General features: G+C 58.3%; 3 protein-coding genes across 4 annotated transcripts; 1 reads left to right on the forward strand and 2 right to left on the reverse strand.

Moving 5' to 3' along the window:
• Positions 1-799: 799 nt before the first annotated feature.
• DPM3 (dolichyl-phosphate mannosyltransferase subunit 3, regulatory) lies at positions 800-1,220 on the reverse strand (the record flags this gene model as incomplete). The annotated part of the gene is given in 3 exon segments (XM_079329512.1): positions 800-994; positions 997-1,086; positions 1,089-1,220. Coding segments are annotated over 3 exon segments (393 nt in total). The 5' UTR covers positions 1,197-1,220.
• Positions 1,221-2,019: 799 nt separating this feature from the next.
• KRTCAP2 (keratinocyte associated protein 2) lies at positions 2,020-3,459 on the reverse strand. The gene is made up of 5 exons (XM_079329538.1): positions 3,411-3,459; positions 2,902-3,056; positions 2,627-2,690; positions 2,428-2,494; positions 2,020-2,224 (listed from the first exon to the last, which is right to left on the reverse strand). Exons 1-5 carry the CDS (start codon positions 3,412-3,414, stop codon positions 2,104-2,106), a joined length of 411 nt encoding a protein of 136 aa, XP_079185664.1. The 5' UTR covers positions 3,415-3,459; the 3' UTR covers positions 2,020-2,103.
• A 222-nt stretch (positions 3,460-3,681) lies between these two features.
• Positions 3,682-14,662, forward strand: TRIM46 (tripartite motif containing 46). 2 transcript variants are annotated; one of them, XM_079329519.1, is made up of 10 exons: positions 3,682-4,048; positions 5,228-5,478; positions 6,133-6,476; positions 6,972-7,115; positions 7,238-7,333; positions 7,423-7,676; positions 7,761-7,882; positions 10,858-11,157; positions 12,401-12,698; positions 13,508-14,662. In XM_079329519.1, the coding sequence occupies exons 1-10, from the start codon at positions 3,750-3,752 to the stop codon at positions 13,881-13,883; spliced, it is 2,484 nt and encodes an 827-aa protein (XP_079185645.1). In that variant the 5' UTR covers positions 3,682-3,749; the 3' UTR covers positions 13,884-14,662. The 2 variants fall into 2 exon arrangements, with proteins under 2 accessions (XP_079185645.1, XP_079185646.1); XM_079329520.1 differs by having other exon boundaries at positions 3,867-4,048; positions 5,223-5,478.
• Positions 14,663-16,199: the final 1,537 nt, after the last annotated feature.

The raw sequence follows: 16,199 nt of genomic DNA on the forward strand, positions 1-16,199 counted from the left end.
ACAAGTAGCCACTGGATGGATGGATGTAGCCCCTTTTAATAATCACAAGGAGTCCTTGCTTAGCTGTGAGTAGCCCCCAGAAGGCTGTCAGTAGCCCCCAAAGCATTGTTGTCTTTGTGCTGTGATCCTGACCCTGCCAAAGCCTTGGCCAAATCCAAGGCAATGTCAACCCCCAACCACCCCCTGTGCAGTCAGTGCTGGGAACTTCCCACCCTGCTCCCACCAGCTTTTTGCTGCTCAGGAAACCAGCTAATTAGCTGCTCCTGCTAATTAACCCGAGTCCCTCCCTCCCTCTCCAACTGCTCCTTTCTGCAGAGGATGCACAGCTGCTAATTAAAATCCCAAAGTCCTTTGGCTACAGGAGGGCAGCAGGTTTTTGCACACAGGGTCAGAGAGCAGAGATGGGGGGACCCAGACAGAGCCCCCCACCCCTCCCTCTTCCCACCTGCTCCAGGAGTTTTTGGGCCATTTTTGTGCCATTTAAGTCGTATTTCCTCCAGGAATTTGCCCACCCATTTTCCAGTTTTTCCTTTAAAGTCCGTGGACACTCACTGGGTTTTGGGGCAGATATTAGAAGTTTTTCTGCCTTTTTTTTGTGCAATTACTGGGGGATTTCTGTGTTTCACCCGCTGGGGTGAACCACATCCGAGCCAGGAATGTGCTTGGGCTCCAGGGCACGGCTCTGTCCCACATCCCACTCCAGTACCAAGTTCCAGAGAGCTCAATGAGGGACAGAACCGGGTGTGGTGGGAAAACTGGACCTGCACAGAGACAGAAAACCCCAAACCCTCCTCGCACATCACTGAGATTCCCCCGAGGGGCTTCCAGCAATACCCACAACCCCTTCCCCGAGTCCCTGAACAGAACCTTGGTCACAGAACAGCACGGGCAGCGGGGTTTTATTGGGATTCGAGGGCGCAGCCCCCCGCCGCCTCAGGTCTGCCCGCGCCGCCTTGATGTGCTCCTGCAGCTCGGCCGCCGCCTCCTCGCATTCCATTGAAGGTTGGCCACTCGGTAGCCCACGGTAGCCAGGGAGAGTAGCAGCCGAAAAGCCACCAGCAGGTAGGACGGGCAGCGGTAGCAGCGCCCTGGCGGAGCGGGGCCGGCGGCTGCAGCCCCGGCGGGGCCAAAGCCAGCGCGGCCCAAGCCGAGCCCAGCAGGGCGAGCCCGCACAGCCACTGCGCCAGCTTGGTCATGGCGGCCTGAGGGGAGATGGGGAGTGGGAGAACCATGAGAGGAAAACAGCACAGCTCAAAACGGCCTCTGGGCTTCCACCCGCCGGATCGAGCCCCTCATAAAACCGGGCACAGAACCGACCCCACCCCCACTGGCTCGGTCCCGGTGCTGGTCCCGCTCCCCGCGCGCGGCGCTGCGATGACGTAACGGCAGCGCGACGCGCGCGGGCTGCTGGGAATTGTAGTTCCATGGAGCAGCGCCCGCTGGCGCCTCTGGAGGCGGTGAGCGCGGCGCCACCGGGAACCTCGGGTCCGGCCCCGCTCCCGGTGCCGCAGGAAGCGCCGGGTTTGTCGGCCGCGACCCGCAGGAAGCATCTGGTTTCCTCCACGTCCGGCAGGAGAGGTGCCAGGGGCCCGGCGTGGGAGCGAGTCCCGCCCGCCCTCCCACGGCTGCGGGAACAGTGCCGTTCCCATCCCCCCCTCCCCAACCCGGGCAGCCCGGTGACCCACCGGTGACCCCGGTGTCCTGCGGAGAGCAAATGAATCTGTGAGTCCCGCCAAATTCAGGAGCTTGAGCTGTGCCAGCACAGCGGTTTGGTGGCAGGTGGAGCTGGAGCCTTGAGCTGCTGGGACCCCCACAGCCCCCCTTGCCCAGAGTCTGCTCCAATCCTGGCTCTGTTGGGATCTTCCTCCCTTGCAGGTATGGGCAGACAAGATGCCACCACCACATCTTCTTTCCTTGACCAACCCCAGCTTCCCTGGGCAACCCAGAACTTAACCCAGGCTCACCAGAACGCAGCAGGGCCAGGAACTGGGACAGCAGCTGGCAGAGGGGACAAGAAGCTACAAAGAAATGGCTTTATTGGGCAGGGGGGAGTCCTGGATCGGCCACAGGAAGGGGGCTGCCCCAGGAAGGGGCAGCAGGACATCAATTTCTCTTCCTGCCCTTGCCAACAGCCTTGGCAGGAGCAGCGACGGGTGCTGTGGACTGGTACAGAGTGGAGGAGATCTTGTTGATGTAGTAGAGACCCACCATGGAGAAAATGAGGCTATGAGGGCAAAAGGGAAGAGGCTGCTCAGTTGCTGGGGGCATGAACACGTCAGGGTCACCCCAACACCACTCCCCTGCCATTCCTAAACCAACACTTTCCCTTGGATCCCACTGTGCTGCAGTCCTGGGCCCCCCTCCCAAGTGTCACCCTCATTTGCCCCTGTGGTCACTCCCCACCCTCCAGGACAGCTCTGGACATACCAGGTGGTCACACAGACCCGGTGGATGAGGCCAGAGGCAAACAGGGCCAGCAAGAGGCAGGTGAGGACTGTGAAGAAGCAGGAGACACTGTGATTGAGGGGGCAGCATAAATTTCCCACAGGCTCAGGAAAAGCTCAAGGGGAGCTGCCACAGCTGCAGAACAGGGCTGAAGAACCCCCTGGGCTCCCACAACACTTACTCTCAGGGAATATCTTGGCCTGGAAACCCTTCCCAAAGATGAGATTCTCCAGATTGTTGAATGCCTGGTTGTGGGGTTAAGGGACAGAACAGCATCCTGCTATCCTCCCAAGCCTGTTCCCATCCCCTCAGCTCCAGCCTCACCCCGACCTCTATCCCTGCTCCCCCACCCCCCCCTGATCCCACTGCCCCACCATCCCCTCCCAAACAGCTGCGAGCAGCCCCTTGATGACCCCCAGAAGCCCCCGAGGGAGCAAAGGGCTCATTTTTGGATACGGTGAGGGAGCAGACGAAGAGCGCAGAGCCCAGCAGCCCTCCCTGGATGGTCAGCCACTCGGTGGAGGCCAGCTGCCGGCTGTACATCTGCATCCCGGCGAACAGCAGCAGCGACAGCAGCGATGACAGCGCCAGCGATGTGCCCGTACCTACGGCTGGGACACGGGACCGGGCTCGGTACCGGTACCGGGCTCGGTACCGGTACCGGGAGCAGGACCGGGGTCTGAGCCCACCCATTCCGCCTCTCTGGTTAACGCTCCCGCCTCGTTATCCCCGTGCCCCCGGTACCGTTCTGCCTGTATCACCTCCATTCCCGGTACCCCTCATACCGTTATCCCCGTGCCCCCCGTACCGCTCTCCGCTGTTACATCTCCATTCCCCTCCTTCCCGGTACCCCTAATTCCCCTCCTTTCCCGTTACCCCCATTACCTCCGTTGCTCCTTTGTGCCCCCGGTATTCCCATTACCATCCCTTTTCCCCGTTTTTTCCCCCGTTCGGTTCCCCCGTACCCATGGTGCCCTCAGCCCGTTCCCGGTGCCGCCGTTCTGCGCATGCGCGCAGCGGGGACACGGCAGCAGCGCCGGCACTGAGTCACTGCGCGTGCGCGGGCGCGCCCCGCCCCTCCCCGCGCGCGCGCCCCCGGGTGGCCGGGAGCGGTACTGCAGGTGCGCGGCGTCCGGCGCGCCCTCTGGCGGAGGGGACGGGAACAGCGCGGGGAGGGGACCCCCCGCCAACATCCAGCACCGGTCCCGGTACCGACCGCGGAACCACCCCCGGCACCACCGCCGGTACCAGTGTCATGCTCATCCCGCCCGCAGCCAACCCCCGACGCCGCTCCCCGTGAGGGGATGGGCGAGAGCGCGGCCAGAGCATCCCCGCGCCGAACCTCACCACCCCCCACACCGGTGCCGCCCCTCCGGTGCTTCCACCGCCCTCCGGTGCCGGCGGGGCGGGCGCCGCCGAGCATGCGCGCCGCAGCCCCCCGCCCTTCCCCCGGCTCCGCCGCTCCCTGCAACACACCGGGGCGATCGCGGCCGCCGCTGCTGCCGCCGCCGCCGCAGGCACGGCGCTGGGCACCGGAGCCATGGCCGAGGGCGAGGACCTGCAGACCTTCACTTCCATCATGGACGCGCTCGTCCGCATCAGCGTGAGCGGCCGCGGTGGCGGCGGGGGGCGGACGGGGGTCCTCCGGGACCGGGTCGCCGTGGCAACGCGGCGGGGACCGGGGGGGAAGGGCGATGCCCTTGAGGGTGGGCGGGTAGCGGACCCGCACCCCGAATCACCGCAGAGATGCTCGGGGAGATGCAGCGGGACCCCGCACACCGTGCCGGGAGCACCGGGTGCAGAGGGGGCGGCCCCATCCCGGCCCCGATCTTGGTGGCCAGCCCGGTGCTGGCGCTGGTCCCAGTCCGGGTTCTGCTTTGGGTCCAGTCCTGATCCCAGCCCCCATCTCCATCCTGGTCCAATCTCAGCACCCATCCCAGTTCCCATCCTCATTCCAGCCCCGGGCTCCATCCTGGCACTATTCCCAGTGCTGGTCCTCATTCCCATCCCAGCCACCATCTTCATCCCAGCCCTGGGCCCCATCCTGGTGCTGATCCTATTGGTGGCCCTGGTCCACATTCCACTGTCAGTCCTGATCCTGGCCCTGCTCTGCACCCAGCTCCAATTCCATCCTTATGCCAGGCCTGAGTTCCATCCAGGTTCTGATCCCAGTGCTGGTCCTGATTCTGACCATGCTGCTGGTCCAGGCCTGATACTGGCCATGATGCTGGTCCTGGTGCCAGTCTGGCCCCAGTCCTGGTCCTGGTGTGGCCCCAGTTGTGGCTTGATCCAGGTGCTGGACCATGCTGCTCCCAGGCCTGATCCTGGCCATGATGCTGGTCCCAGTCCCCACCCCTATCCCAGTGCTGGTCCTGACACTGACCCTGGTCCTGGCCCCTGGCCTGCTGACCTCAGCTCCATTCCCCATCCCAGCTGTAGCCCTGATCCTCATCCTGGTGCTGGTCCTGTTGTTTGTCCTCATCCTGTCCCTGTTGCTGGCCCTAGGCCTCATCATTGCCCTGATGATTGTCCCAGTCCTTGTCTCCATCCCAGCCTGGATCCCAGTACCAATCCTGATCCCTGTCCTGATGCTGATTCCAAGCCCTGGTGCTGGTCCCAGCCATAATCCTGGTACTGATCCTACCCTGATGCTGATACTAGCCCAGGTGCTGGTCCTGGCCCTAGTGATAGTCCCAGCCCTGATTCTGATCCTGTCCCTGGTGCTGTTCCCAGCCCTGTTGTGCCACAGGCAGGTGACACTCCCGCTCTCTCCGCAGACCAGCATGAAGAACATGGAGCGGGAGCTGGTGTGCCCAGTGTGCAAGGAGATGTACAAGCAACCCCTGGCACTGCCCTGCACCCACAACGTGTGCCACGTGTGTGCCAGCGAGGTGCTGCTGCAGAATGGCCACCTGTACTGTGACCCCACCTCTGAGCCCACCTCACCTGCAGCCACCCCCTCCACCCGCAGCCCCCGCCTGGGACGCAGGGCTGTCCCCAAACCCGATCGGCTCGACCGGCTCCTCAAGTCAGGTGGGGCTGGAGGGGCTGGCAGAAGGGATGGGGCAACAAGGGGTGGCTTAGGGGATGGGGGCAGAGATGGCTGGAGGGCTTGGGGACAGCTGGAGGGGACAGGAATGGATGGTTGGAGGGGTTGGAAATGGTTGGAGGAGATGGGGACAGCAGAGGGGATGAGGATGGCTGGAGGGGATGGCAGAGGGAGTAGGAGCAACAGAGGGGATGAGGATGGCTGGAGGGGATGGCAGAGGGAATAGGAACAGAGTGGATGAGGATGGCTGGAGGGGATGGTAGAGGGGATAGGAGCAACAGGATGAGGATGGCTGGAGGGGATGGCAGAGGGAATAGAACAACAGGATGAGGATGGCTGGAGGGGATGGCAGAGGGGATAGGAGTAACAGAGGGGATGAGGATGGCTGGAGGGGATGGCAGAGGAAATAGGAGTAACAGAGGGGATGAGGATGGCTGGAGGGGATGGCAGAGGGAATAGGAACAGAGTGGATGAGGATGGCTGGAGAGGACAGGAATGGCTGGAATTGTTGGGAACAGGGACAACTGGAAGGGTTGGTAGGTGGGCATGGGGACAGCACCCTGGACTCCCCCACAGGAGGACTGAGCCACTTTGGTGCTTTGTACCCTGCTGACCCCCTCCCTGCCTCCCTCCCACAGGCTTTGGCACCTACCCAGGGCGCAAGCGGGGTGCTGTGCACCCCCAGACCATCAGCTTCCCCTGCCCTGCCTGCCAGAGGGACGTGGACCTGGGTGAGCGGGGTCTGGGCAGCCTCTTCCGTAACCTGACCCTGGAGCGGGTGGTGGAGCGCTACCGGCAAACCATCAACATCAGCGCGGCCATCATGTGCCAGTTCTGCAAGCCCCCACAGCTGGAGGCCACCAAAGGCTGCACAGAGTGCAAATCCAGCTTCTGCAATGAGTGCTTCAAGCTTTACCACCCCTGGGGTACACAGAAAGCCCAGCATGAGCCCACGCCCCCCACCCTCACCTTTCGCCCCAAGGTATGATCTCTCCTCGTGGCTCCTCCTGCTCTGCTGGGGGATTAAGAGAGAATTAGGGTTGTTCAGCCTGGAGAAGAGAAATTTTGGGGTTACTGAATTGTGGTCTTCTAGTGTCTGAAGGGAATTTTTGGAAGGATGGGGTGAGACTGTTTACAAGAGCCTGGAATGACAGGACAAAGGGCAATGGGTTCAAATTGACAGAGAGTAAGTTTAGGTTAGATATTAGGAGAAACATTCTTACAGTGAGGGTGGTGTGGTACTGGAACAAGTTGTTTGTATAAGGAGTGGATGCCACATCCCTGGAAGTGTTCAAGGCCAAGGTGGGGCTCTGAGTAATGGGGTCCAGTTGAGGATGTCCCTCAGGTTGGAACAAGATGATCTTTTAAGTCCCAACCCCAACCCTTCCATGATTCTAAGATCTGGGGTGCAAGGCTGGGACTCTGCAGGGATGGAGGGGGTTGCAGAGCCCCATTGAGCCCCCCTGTGTCTGTGCAGGGGCTGATGTGCCCAGAGCACAAGGAGGAGGTGACTCACTACTGCAAGACCTGCCAGAGGCTGGTGTGCCAGCTCTGCCGCGTGCGCCGCACCCACACCAGCCACAAGATCACCCCAGTGCTCAGCGCCTACCAGGCCCTCAGGGTAAGGGTTTCTGGGGCTGGGCTGGGGCTCTGTGGGGAATTTGGGGCACCACAGAGCCCCCAGTGCAGATGGAGGGTGTGGGGCAGGGGCTGCTGGCGTGACATCTCATCACCTTCCTGCAGGAGAAGCTGACGAAGAGCCTCGCCTACATCCTGAGCAGCCAGGACACGGTGCAGACCCAGATTGCTGAGCTGGAGGAGACAGTGAAGCACACAGAGGTAAAGGCAGAGGGTGCCCATCTGTCCCTGAGCTGTCCCTAGGCAGCCCCAGGACGTGCCACACACTTTGCCATGTCTGTGCCCGGCAGGTGAACGGCTCACAGGCCAAGGAAGAGGTGTCCCAGCTGATCCAGGGGCTGTGTTCCATGCTGGAGGAGAAAAGGGCCACGCTGCTTCAGGCCATTGAGGAGTGCCAGCAGGAGAGGCTGGCCAGCCTGCACGGCCAGATCCGTGAGCACCAGGCCATGCTGGAGAACTCAGGCATGGTGGGCTATGCCCAGGAGGTGCTGAAGGAGACTGACCACCCCTGCTTTGTCCAGGCTGCCAAGCAGCTGCACAACAGGTACAGGAGGCAGCCTGGGGGCGTCGGGACTTTGGCGGTGCCCGAGGTGACACCGTGACATCCCCCCGCCCTCCTGTGCTGCAGGATCCTCAGGGCCACCGATTCGCTGCAGAGCTTCCGTCCCGCAGCCAACGCCTCCTTCAGCCACTTCCAGCTGGATGTCAGCAGGGAGCTGAAGCTGCTCACTGACCTGGCTTTCATCCGAGGTAAAGGCAGCGGGACCCGGGCACCGGCTGTGCCCCGTGCCGAGGCGCAGCCCGCGCCGCGCTCGCCGATCTGCCGGTGCCCCTCCCTCCCCGGTCAGGGACCCCTCAGAAATATCCCTCCCCTTCCCTGTGCCAGGGGGCATCCAGGCAGGCAGGGCCAGGGTGCCAGGTGAGGGCAGCAGGAGTGCGGAGGGTGAGTACGGAGCTGCCCCGCTGCCAGGGCGGGCGCTCTCCCGCAGGGCAGGAGCCGCGTGGCCCTGCCGGCCCCGCTGGCGACACGTTTCAGACCTGCTTCTACCTCTCTTTGTTTATAGGCTGCAGCCGCTGCCGAGGCAGGCGTCACCGAAGTAACTGAGGCAAGTCACACCCCTGCCCCAGAGCCGGCCCCGCTCTCTCTTCCCATCCCTCCATCCCGATCCCATCCCTCCATCCCGATCCCATCCCTCCATCCCCGTCCTGCCAGCCGGTGGCTCTGCCTCCTCCTTCTCCTCCTCCATCTGCTCCTCCTGCCCTCCCACCCCCTCTCGCCACATTTCCGTCCCCATCCTCGCCCCATTTCCACCCCCCTCTCGCTCCATTTCGGTCCCATTCCTTGTTCCGTTTCCATCCATTTCCTTGCCCCATTTCTTCCCCTTCTCACCCCATTTCCATCCCCTCTCGCCTTGTTTCCATTCTCTTCCTTGCCCCATTTCTGTGCCCTCTTGTTGTTTCCATCCCTTTCCTTGACCCATTTCAACCCCTTCTCACCCCATTTCCATCCCACTTCTTGCTCTGTTTCCATCCCCTTCCTTGACCCATTTCTGTGCCCTCTTGTTGTTTCCATCCCCATCCTTGCCCCATTTCAATTCCCTCTCACCCCATTTCTTTCCCACTTCTTGCTCCATTTCCATCACCTTCCTCGCCCCATTTCAACCCCGTTTCACCCCATTCCTATCCCCCTCACCCTATTTCCATCCCATTCCTTGTTCCATTTCCATCCCTTTTATTGCCCCATTTCTTCTCCCTCTCACCCCATTTCCATCCCCTCTTACCTTGTTTCCATTCTCTTCTTTGTCCCATTTCTATCCCTTCTCACCCCATTTCCATCCCCCTCTCATCCCATTTCCATCCCACTCTTTGCTCCATTTCTTCCCCCCTGCCACCCCATTTCCATCCCCTTCCTCACTCCATTTCTGTTCCATTCTCACTTCACTTCTGTCCCATTCATCACCCAGTTTTATGCCCCCTCCTCATCCCATTTCCATTTTCCCTTGCCCCATTTCAACCCCATCCTAGCCCTATTTCCACTTTCTTCTCATCCCCTTTCCATTTCCCCATTTTCCATTTCCATCCTAGTGTCACCACATTTCCATCCCAATTCTCACTCCATTTTCATTCTCTCCTTGCTCCATTTCCACCCCTCCTCTTGTTCAATTTTCTTCCTCCTCTTGTCCCATTTCCATCTCCTTCCTTGCCCATCTGTCCCCCTTTTACTCCATTTATGTCCACATTCTTCCCCCATTTATCTTCTTGTCTGCACCCCATTTCTGTCTCACTCTCACTCCATTTCCATCCTCTTCCTCTCCCCATTTCCATCCCTCTTTTTGCCCAATTTTTTCCCCCTTTGTCCCATTCCCATCTGCCTCCTTGCCCCATTTCTGTCCTGCTCACCCATTTCTGCATCCCATTCCCACCTTATCCTTGCCTAATTGTTGCCCCATTTCCATTCTCTCTATATTTCCATCCTACTCTCACTCCATTTCTGTCCTCTTCCTCTCCCCATTTCTATCCCTTTCTTTGCCCCATTTCTTTCCCCCTTGCCCCATTTCTGTCCTGCTCACCCCACTTCTTTCCCCTTCTGCATCCCATTCCCACCTTGTCCTTGCCCTGTTGTTGCCCCATTTCCCTTCTTTCTATATTTCCATCCTACTCTCACCCCATTTCCATCCTCTTCCTCTCCCCATTTCCATCCCTATCCTTGCCCCATTTCTACCTCCCTCCTCATCCCATTTCCTTTCTCTTCCTTGCCCCATTCCCACCCTTTCCTTACCTCTCATCCTTTTTCCATCCTACTCTTACCCCATTTCTTCCTCTCCCCATTTCCATCCCTCTCCTTGCCATATTTCTGCCTCCCTCCTCATCCTGTTTCCTTTCTCTTCCTTGCCCCATTCCCACCCTTTCCTTACCTCTCATCCTCTTTCCATCCTACTCTTATCCCATTTCTTCCTCTCGCCATTTCCATCCCTCTCCTTTCCCAATTTCTACCTCCCTCCTCAACCTGTTTCCTTTCTCTTCCTTTCCCCATTTCTTCCTCCCTCCTCATCCTGTTTCCTTTCTCTTCCTTTCCCCATTTCTACCTCCCTCCTCATCCTGTTTCCTTTCTCTTCCTTGCCCCATTTCTACCTCCCTCCTCATCCTGTTTCCTTTCTCTTCCTTGCCCCATTTCTACCTCCCTCCTCATCCTGTTTCCTTTCTCTTCCTTGCCCCATTTCTACCTCCCTCCTCATCCTGTTTCCTTTCTCTTCCTTACCCCATTTCTACCTCCCTCCTCATCCCGTTTCCTTTCTCTTCCTTACCCCATTCCCATCCTTTCCTTCCCTTTCTTCCACCTTCATTTCTCCTTCCCACCCTTCCTCTGTTCCTGCCAGTACCTTCTACCACCCTCCATCCCCATCTCCTCCTCCTCTTCCACTGCCTCCTTTCTCTCTCTTTCTCTCTCCCTCCTCCCTGACTTGCACTCGGCCTGTCTGGTCCCTGGAGCCCCCCCCTCTTACAGCAGCAGCTCCTCTGTCTCCCCGACTTCTCGCTCTCCTCGGTGCTGACACACGCTCTCCGCAGTCAGACCCCTCTAGAACTCTGCTGGTTGTCCGTCCGTCCGTCCGTCCGTCCGGAATGCCGGAATATCCCCTCCCCTGCGTCCGGCCGCCTCCCCGCCTACGGGGGCGGGGGATGCTGCCTGATGCCGGCCGCTGCTTTTTTTTTTTCCCCCCTCGCAGCTCCCGAGGCTCCGGTCATCGACACTCAGCGCACCTACACCTACGATCAGATCTTCCTGTGCTGGCGGCTGCCGCAGCACTCGCCGCCCGCCTGGCACTACACGGTGGAATTCCGCAAGACCGACGCCAAAACCAAGGGGCTGAAGCTGTGGCAGAGGAGGGAGGAGGTGCGGGGAACCTGCGCCCTCGTCGAGTACCTGGACACCGACAGCGTCTACGTGCTGCGGGTGAAGGGTTACAACAAGGCGGGATTCGGGGATTACAGCGAGGATATCTACCTGCACACACCACCAGCGCCAGGTGAGAGGGGGTGGGTGCTTGGATGGAGCCAGGGCACTCTGCTGGGCTGTCCTAGTCACCCCTCCTCTTCTGTAGGTTTGTTTAATTCTGGTCTTGAGGTTTGTAGTTTATTATGAAAAGGGCTCGGCTGGGAGCTGCCAGATGCAGAGTGAGATAACAAAGGGGGTAAAGCAAGGGTGAGGGGTGCAGGGACAAGAGCAAGGTGTCCAAGGGTGTAAGAGCAAGAGAGTGGGAAGAAAGAGCAAAGTAAGTGAGGTAAGAGAGTGATTTTCCCGTTTACAATACAATAATACTGAATATTCTAATTTCCACTAACCAATCTGATACAAGATACAAATCCTATAGCATTTACATACAGCCTATAGGAATCACTACATTACCATGTTTTACTACTTTCTTATCTCTAAACCTTATCTCTTGTCATGCCAGGAGTGGGTCTCTGCTGGCTCTGATATATTTGCAACAAGTACAAAGGGAGTTGACCTTCAAAGACAGAAAACCTCCAATCACCTACGTTGAAATAAAACCAGCGTTAGAGCAACAACCTCACCTACAATTTTCTACATCCTTAACACCTTTTGCTAAGCAATCACACCTATATAAGGGGCATTCCTATTTCTTCCTCCTCTGCTCCCTTTACAGTCCTCAGCTTCTTCCTGAACAGCCTGGAGGAGTGAGATAACAAAGGGGGTAAAACAAGGGTGAGGGGTGCAGGGACAAGAGAGAGGGTGTCCGAGGGTGTAAGAGCAAGAGAGTGGGAAGAAAGAGCAAAGTAAGTGAGGTAAGATAGTTTACAATACAATAATATTGAATATTCTAATTTCCACTAACCAATCTGATACGAGATACAAATCCTATAGCATTTACATGCAGTCATCCACATTGAAATAAAACCAGCGTTAGAGCAACAACCTCACCTACAATTTTCTACATCCTTAACAGCTTTTGCTAAACAATCACACCTATAGGGGCATTCCTATTTCTTCCTCCTCTGCTCCCCTATAGTCCTCAACTTCTTCCTGAACAGCCTGGAGGAGTGAGATAACAAAGGGGGTTTTTGCAACAAGTACAAAGGGAGTTGACCTTTAAAGAGAGAAAATCTTCAATCACCTACATTGAAATAAAACCAGCGTTAGAGCAACAACCTCACCTACAATTTTCTACATCCTTAACACCTTCTGCTAATCAATCACACCTATATAAGGGACATTCCTACTTCTTCCTCCTCTGCTCCCTTTTACAGTCCTCAACTTCTTCCTGGACAACCGCTGGGGGTTTAACCGGGACCGGCTGGCCATCAGCAAGGACCAGCGGGCGGTTCGCAGCGTGCCCGGCATCCCCATGCTGTTCGCGGCCGAGCGCCTGATGACCAGCTGCCACCTGTCCATCGACCTGGTCATCGGCGACGTGGCCATCACCCAGGGCAAGAGCTACTGGGCTTGTTGTGTGGATCCCAGCTCTTACCTGGTGAAGGTGGGAGTAGGGTTGGAGAGCAAATTGCAGGAGTGGTTCCAAGTGCCGCAGGATGTGGTGAGCCCCAGGTGAGTGGTGGGGGGGGGGGGTGGTGTTTGGATTTTTCTGTCTTTACAGGGGGGTGGGTGGTGGTCAGGACACATTCAGGTGTTCTCTGTGTTTTGAAGTTTGGAGTTTATTGCAAAGGGTGCTGCTGGGAGCTGCCAGGGCAGAAAGAGAGTGGGGGGGGGGGGTGATAAGACTTCTAAGATATAACAGAGGGAAGTAAGAGAGTGATTTTCCCATTTACGACACCATAAATCTTCTTCTATGTTGAATATTCTAATTTCCACTAACCAACCTCATACAAGATACAAATTCTCTAACATTTACATACAATGTAGATTTATGTATAATGTATGTATATATATAGTATGTATATGTATATATATATAGTATGTATATGTATATTGTATGCATTGTGTATTGTATTATATGCATTGTATATTGAATTGTATGTATTGTATATTGAATTGTATGTGTTGTATACATATTGTATATTGTATGCATTATACATACAATATATATATGATATAGGAATTGCTACATTACTATGTTTTACAACTTTCTAAACCTTATCTTGGACCCTTCCTGTCATGCCTGGAGAGGGTCTCTGCTGGCTCTTGGGCATTATCTTAACAAAGGGAAAAGATCTTCAGGCATCCGCATTGCTGCTCTCCAGCCACTCAGTCAAAAACTGCTTTCATTTCAACCTCACTTACGGTTTCCATATCAAAATCTTTTGCTAGGCAATCATATTTATAAGGTTTTTTTGGGGAGGGGGGGGTCTCCAGCCTGTGATATTATCAGCAGGACTCACCTGTCCCTTTTCCCACAGGTATGACCCCGACAGCGGCCACGACAGCGGGGCAGAGGACACAACAGTGGAGGCACCTCCTCCCTACGCCTTCCTCACCATCGGCATGGGCAAAATCCTGCTGTCCCACGGCTCAGCCCTCACCTCCCGCGACCCCAACGGCTGCACCGTGCCCCTGCCCCCCCGCATCGGCATCTGCCTGGACTATGAGCAGGGCAAGGTGAGTTTCTACGACGCTGTGTCCTTCCGTGAGCTCTGGGAGTGCGGCGTGGACTGCTCGGGGCCCGTCTGTCCCGCCTTCTGTTTCATCGGAGGTGGGGCTCTGCACCTCCAGGAGCTGGTGGCCAATAAGCAAGAGAGGAAAGTGACCATTGGGAACTTTGCCAAGCTGGACTGAGCCCTGCCCGTGCTGCCCCAGGGGGACACGGGTGGTCAGGGAGCAGAGCAGGGCAGGGAAGGGGTGAGCCCGGTCCTGCCAGCACTGGGAACAGGCCAGGTGTTTGTTTTGTGGGATGGGTGGGGATTAGGGACAGTTTTGCTGTCCCCTTCTCACCCTAATCTGCCTGCCCCTAGCTCCAGCTGAGCCCGGGGTTGTGGGTAGGGCTGGCAGAGGGTCAGCCCTAAAGATGGGTCAGGGAAGGGGATGGGGCTGTGCAGGGAGGGGGGTGTAAAGTGACAGTGGGGTGACAGTGGAGGGGAGAGGCTGGGTGCTGGTTGGGGTGGGGGAGGCAGCTGGGGTGGGGAAGAGGGCAGGGGGGAGGCTGGGCTGGAACAAGGTGTGAAGATGTTTTGTAAAATGGCTCATTTTCAACGTGGATCATGTGGCTGCAGCCAGGCACAGCCCCTGGGCACAGCCAGCCTTGGGTCCCTCCCGTGGGCTGCTGGGCACCTCAGTGCCACCTGCTCTGCCCTGTCCTTGGGGCAGCAATGTGCCTGGCCAGCCCTGCACGTGCTCTCAGGGCCACACTTGGCTCCTGTTACACTCCTTGGTGCCAAACCACACCTGGCCAGGGTGGGCTGGGCCTGCAGGGTCTGGATGTGACCCACCAGGGAGCCCCAGGGGGGCTGTGCCAGCAGTGCCACACCAGGATCTGTCCAAGCTGCTGTCATTTCTCCTGAGTTCTGTTACAACAAACGTTGTATTTTCATGGTTTCCTACAATAAACTGCAATGCCAGACTCTTCTGGAGCCTCCCTGCTGAAGGGGGGTCTTGGGGCTGGGCTGTGCATGGGGTCAGGGTGCCAAGGGTGTGGCTTGGCTGTAGGGTCACAGGGCTGTAGGATCACAGGGCTGTGGTGCTGGGCTGGCCATGGGGCCATGAGATCAGGCTGTCCAGAGGCATGCACAGGGCTGGGGGCCATGGGGCCAGGCTGTCCTTTGGGCCATGGCCTGCAGGTGCCAACTCTGCCCAGCCCAGGCACTGCTGACGTGTCAGGTCCTACCTGTGCTCTGCTCTACCTGTTTTCTTTGAACAAACTTCTTCAGCCTGGCTGGGGAGTCCCAAGGGTGGCCAGTCCAGCCAGAGGTGTGGAGGCATCTCAGAGTGGGTTTTAGAGCTGGACCCTCCACCTGAATACTCTGCATGGCAGGGCAGGGAGATCTCCCAAGAGATCCTGTCCCCTGAGCTGGAATGGGAGGGGGCCACAGGGCTGAGCTCTTTACAAACAGGCAATTCTTTGTAGGGCCCAGCCCTTCAAATCAGGCCCCTGTTCTCATTCTCAGGCCCTGCCCTGGGCTGGGGGGGCTGAGTAGGGAAGCAGCAGTCCCAGGCACACCCCATCCCCTAAAGTGCTCTGTCCTAGGCACACGACCCCATCCCCAATTGGCAGAACAGATCTGGGGGTGGGGGGTGCTGCATTGTGCCAGAGCCCCCCACCCTCCACCCCCCACAGCAGCCTTAGGGCACCAAGGAGCCCCCTGTGCTCCAGAGACCCCCCAGCCCCCTGCCTGCACCCCAACACATGCCAGGGTTCCCTGGCACAGCCATGGGCCCCACCCAGAGGGTGGGTTGCTGCTGGGCTGGTCCTGGGGCTGTCCCCAGCCAAGCATTGGCTCCACTCCTCTGACCACATGGGCTTTCTTTGGGGAAGGTTGGGTTCCTTGTTTTTCTGCCTTTTCAGCGGTTGCCAAAACACTCCCAGTGCCCAGGAACGTGCCCAGCTCAAACTGGGGCTGCCAAGGGGCCAACACTGTATTTCAGGGATGGCTGTTCCCAAGGTTTGTGCCCTGGTGCCACCACGCAGCCTCTTCTTCCAGTACCCCCCCCCCCTCCCGTCTCCAGAACATTTTTGGGGCTCACTCAACATTTGGAGTCCGGATAGGGAGGGGAGGGGAGGGGAGGGGAGGGGAGGGGAGGGGAGGGCAGGGGAGGGGGAGGGGAGGGGAGGGGAGGGGAGGGGAGCAGGACACGCTGCGTGCACCCAGTGACACACGTGCAGCTGGCAGCGTCACATTCCACCTGTGCAGCCGCGGGGAAAAGCGGGAGCATCAAACGAGACACGCTCGATCGTGAACTGAAACCGAGAGCGCGGGAGGGGTGGGAGGGATGGAGTCGGGCAGGACGTGTCACATCCAGAGACCTGCAAGGACCAGGGACACGGTGACGCCCCCAAAATCAACCCCAGGACTGCCTGGGATGGGAAACGAGAGCCACCACCCAAGCTGAGGCCACCTGGGTGGGTGACAACCAGAGAAGCTCCCCCCTGCCACACCA

Source organism: Erithacus rubecula (assembly GCF_903797595.1).
Source record: "Erithacus rubecula genome assembly, chromosome: 33".
NCBI classification, from domain to species: Eukaryota; Metazoa; Chordata; class Aves; order Passeriformes; family Muscicapidae; genus Erithacus; species Erithacus rubecula.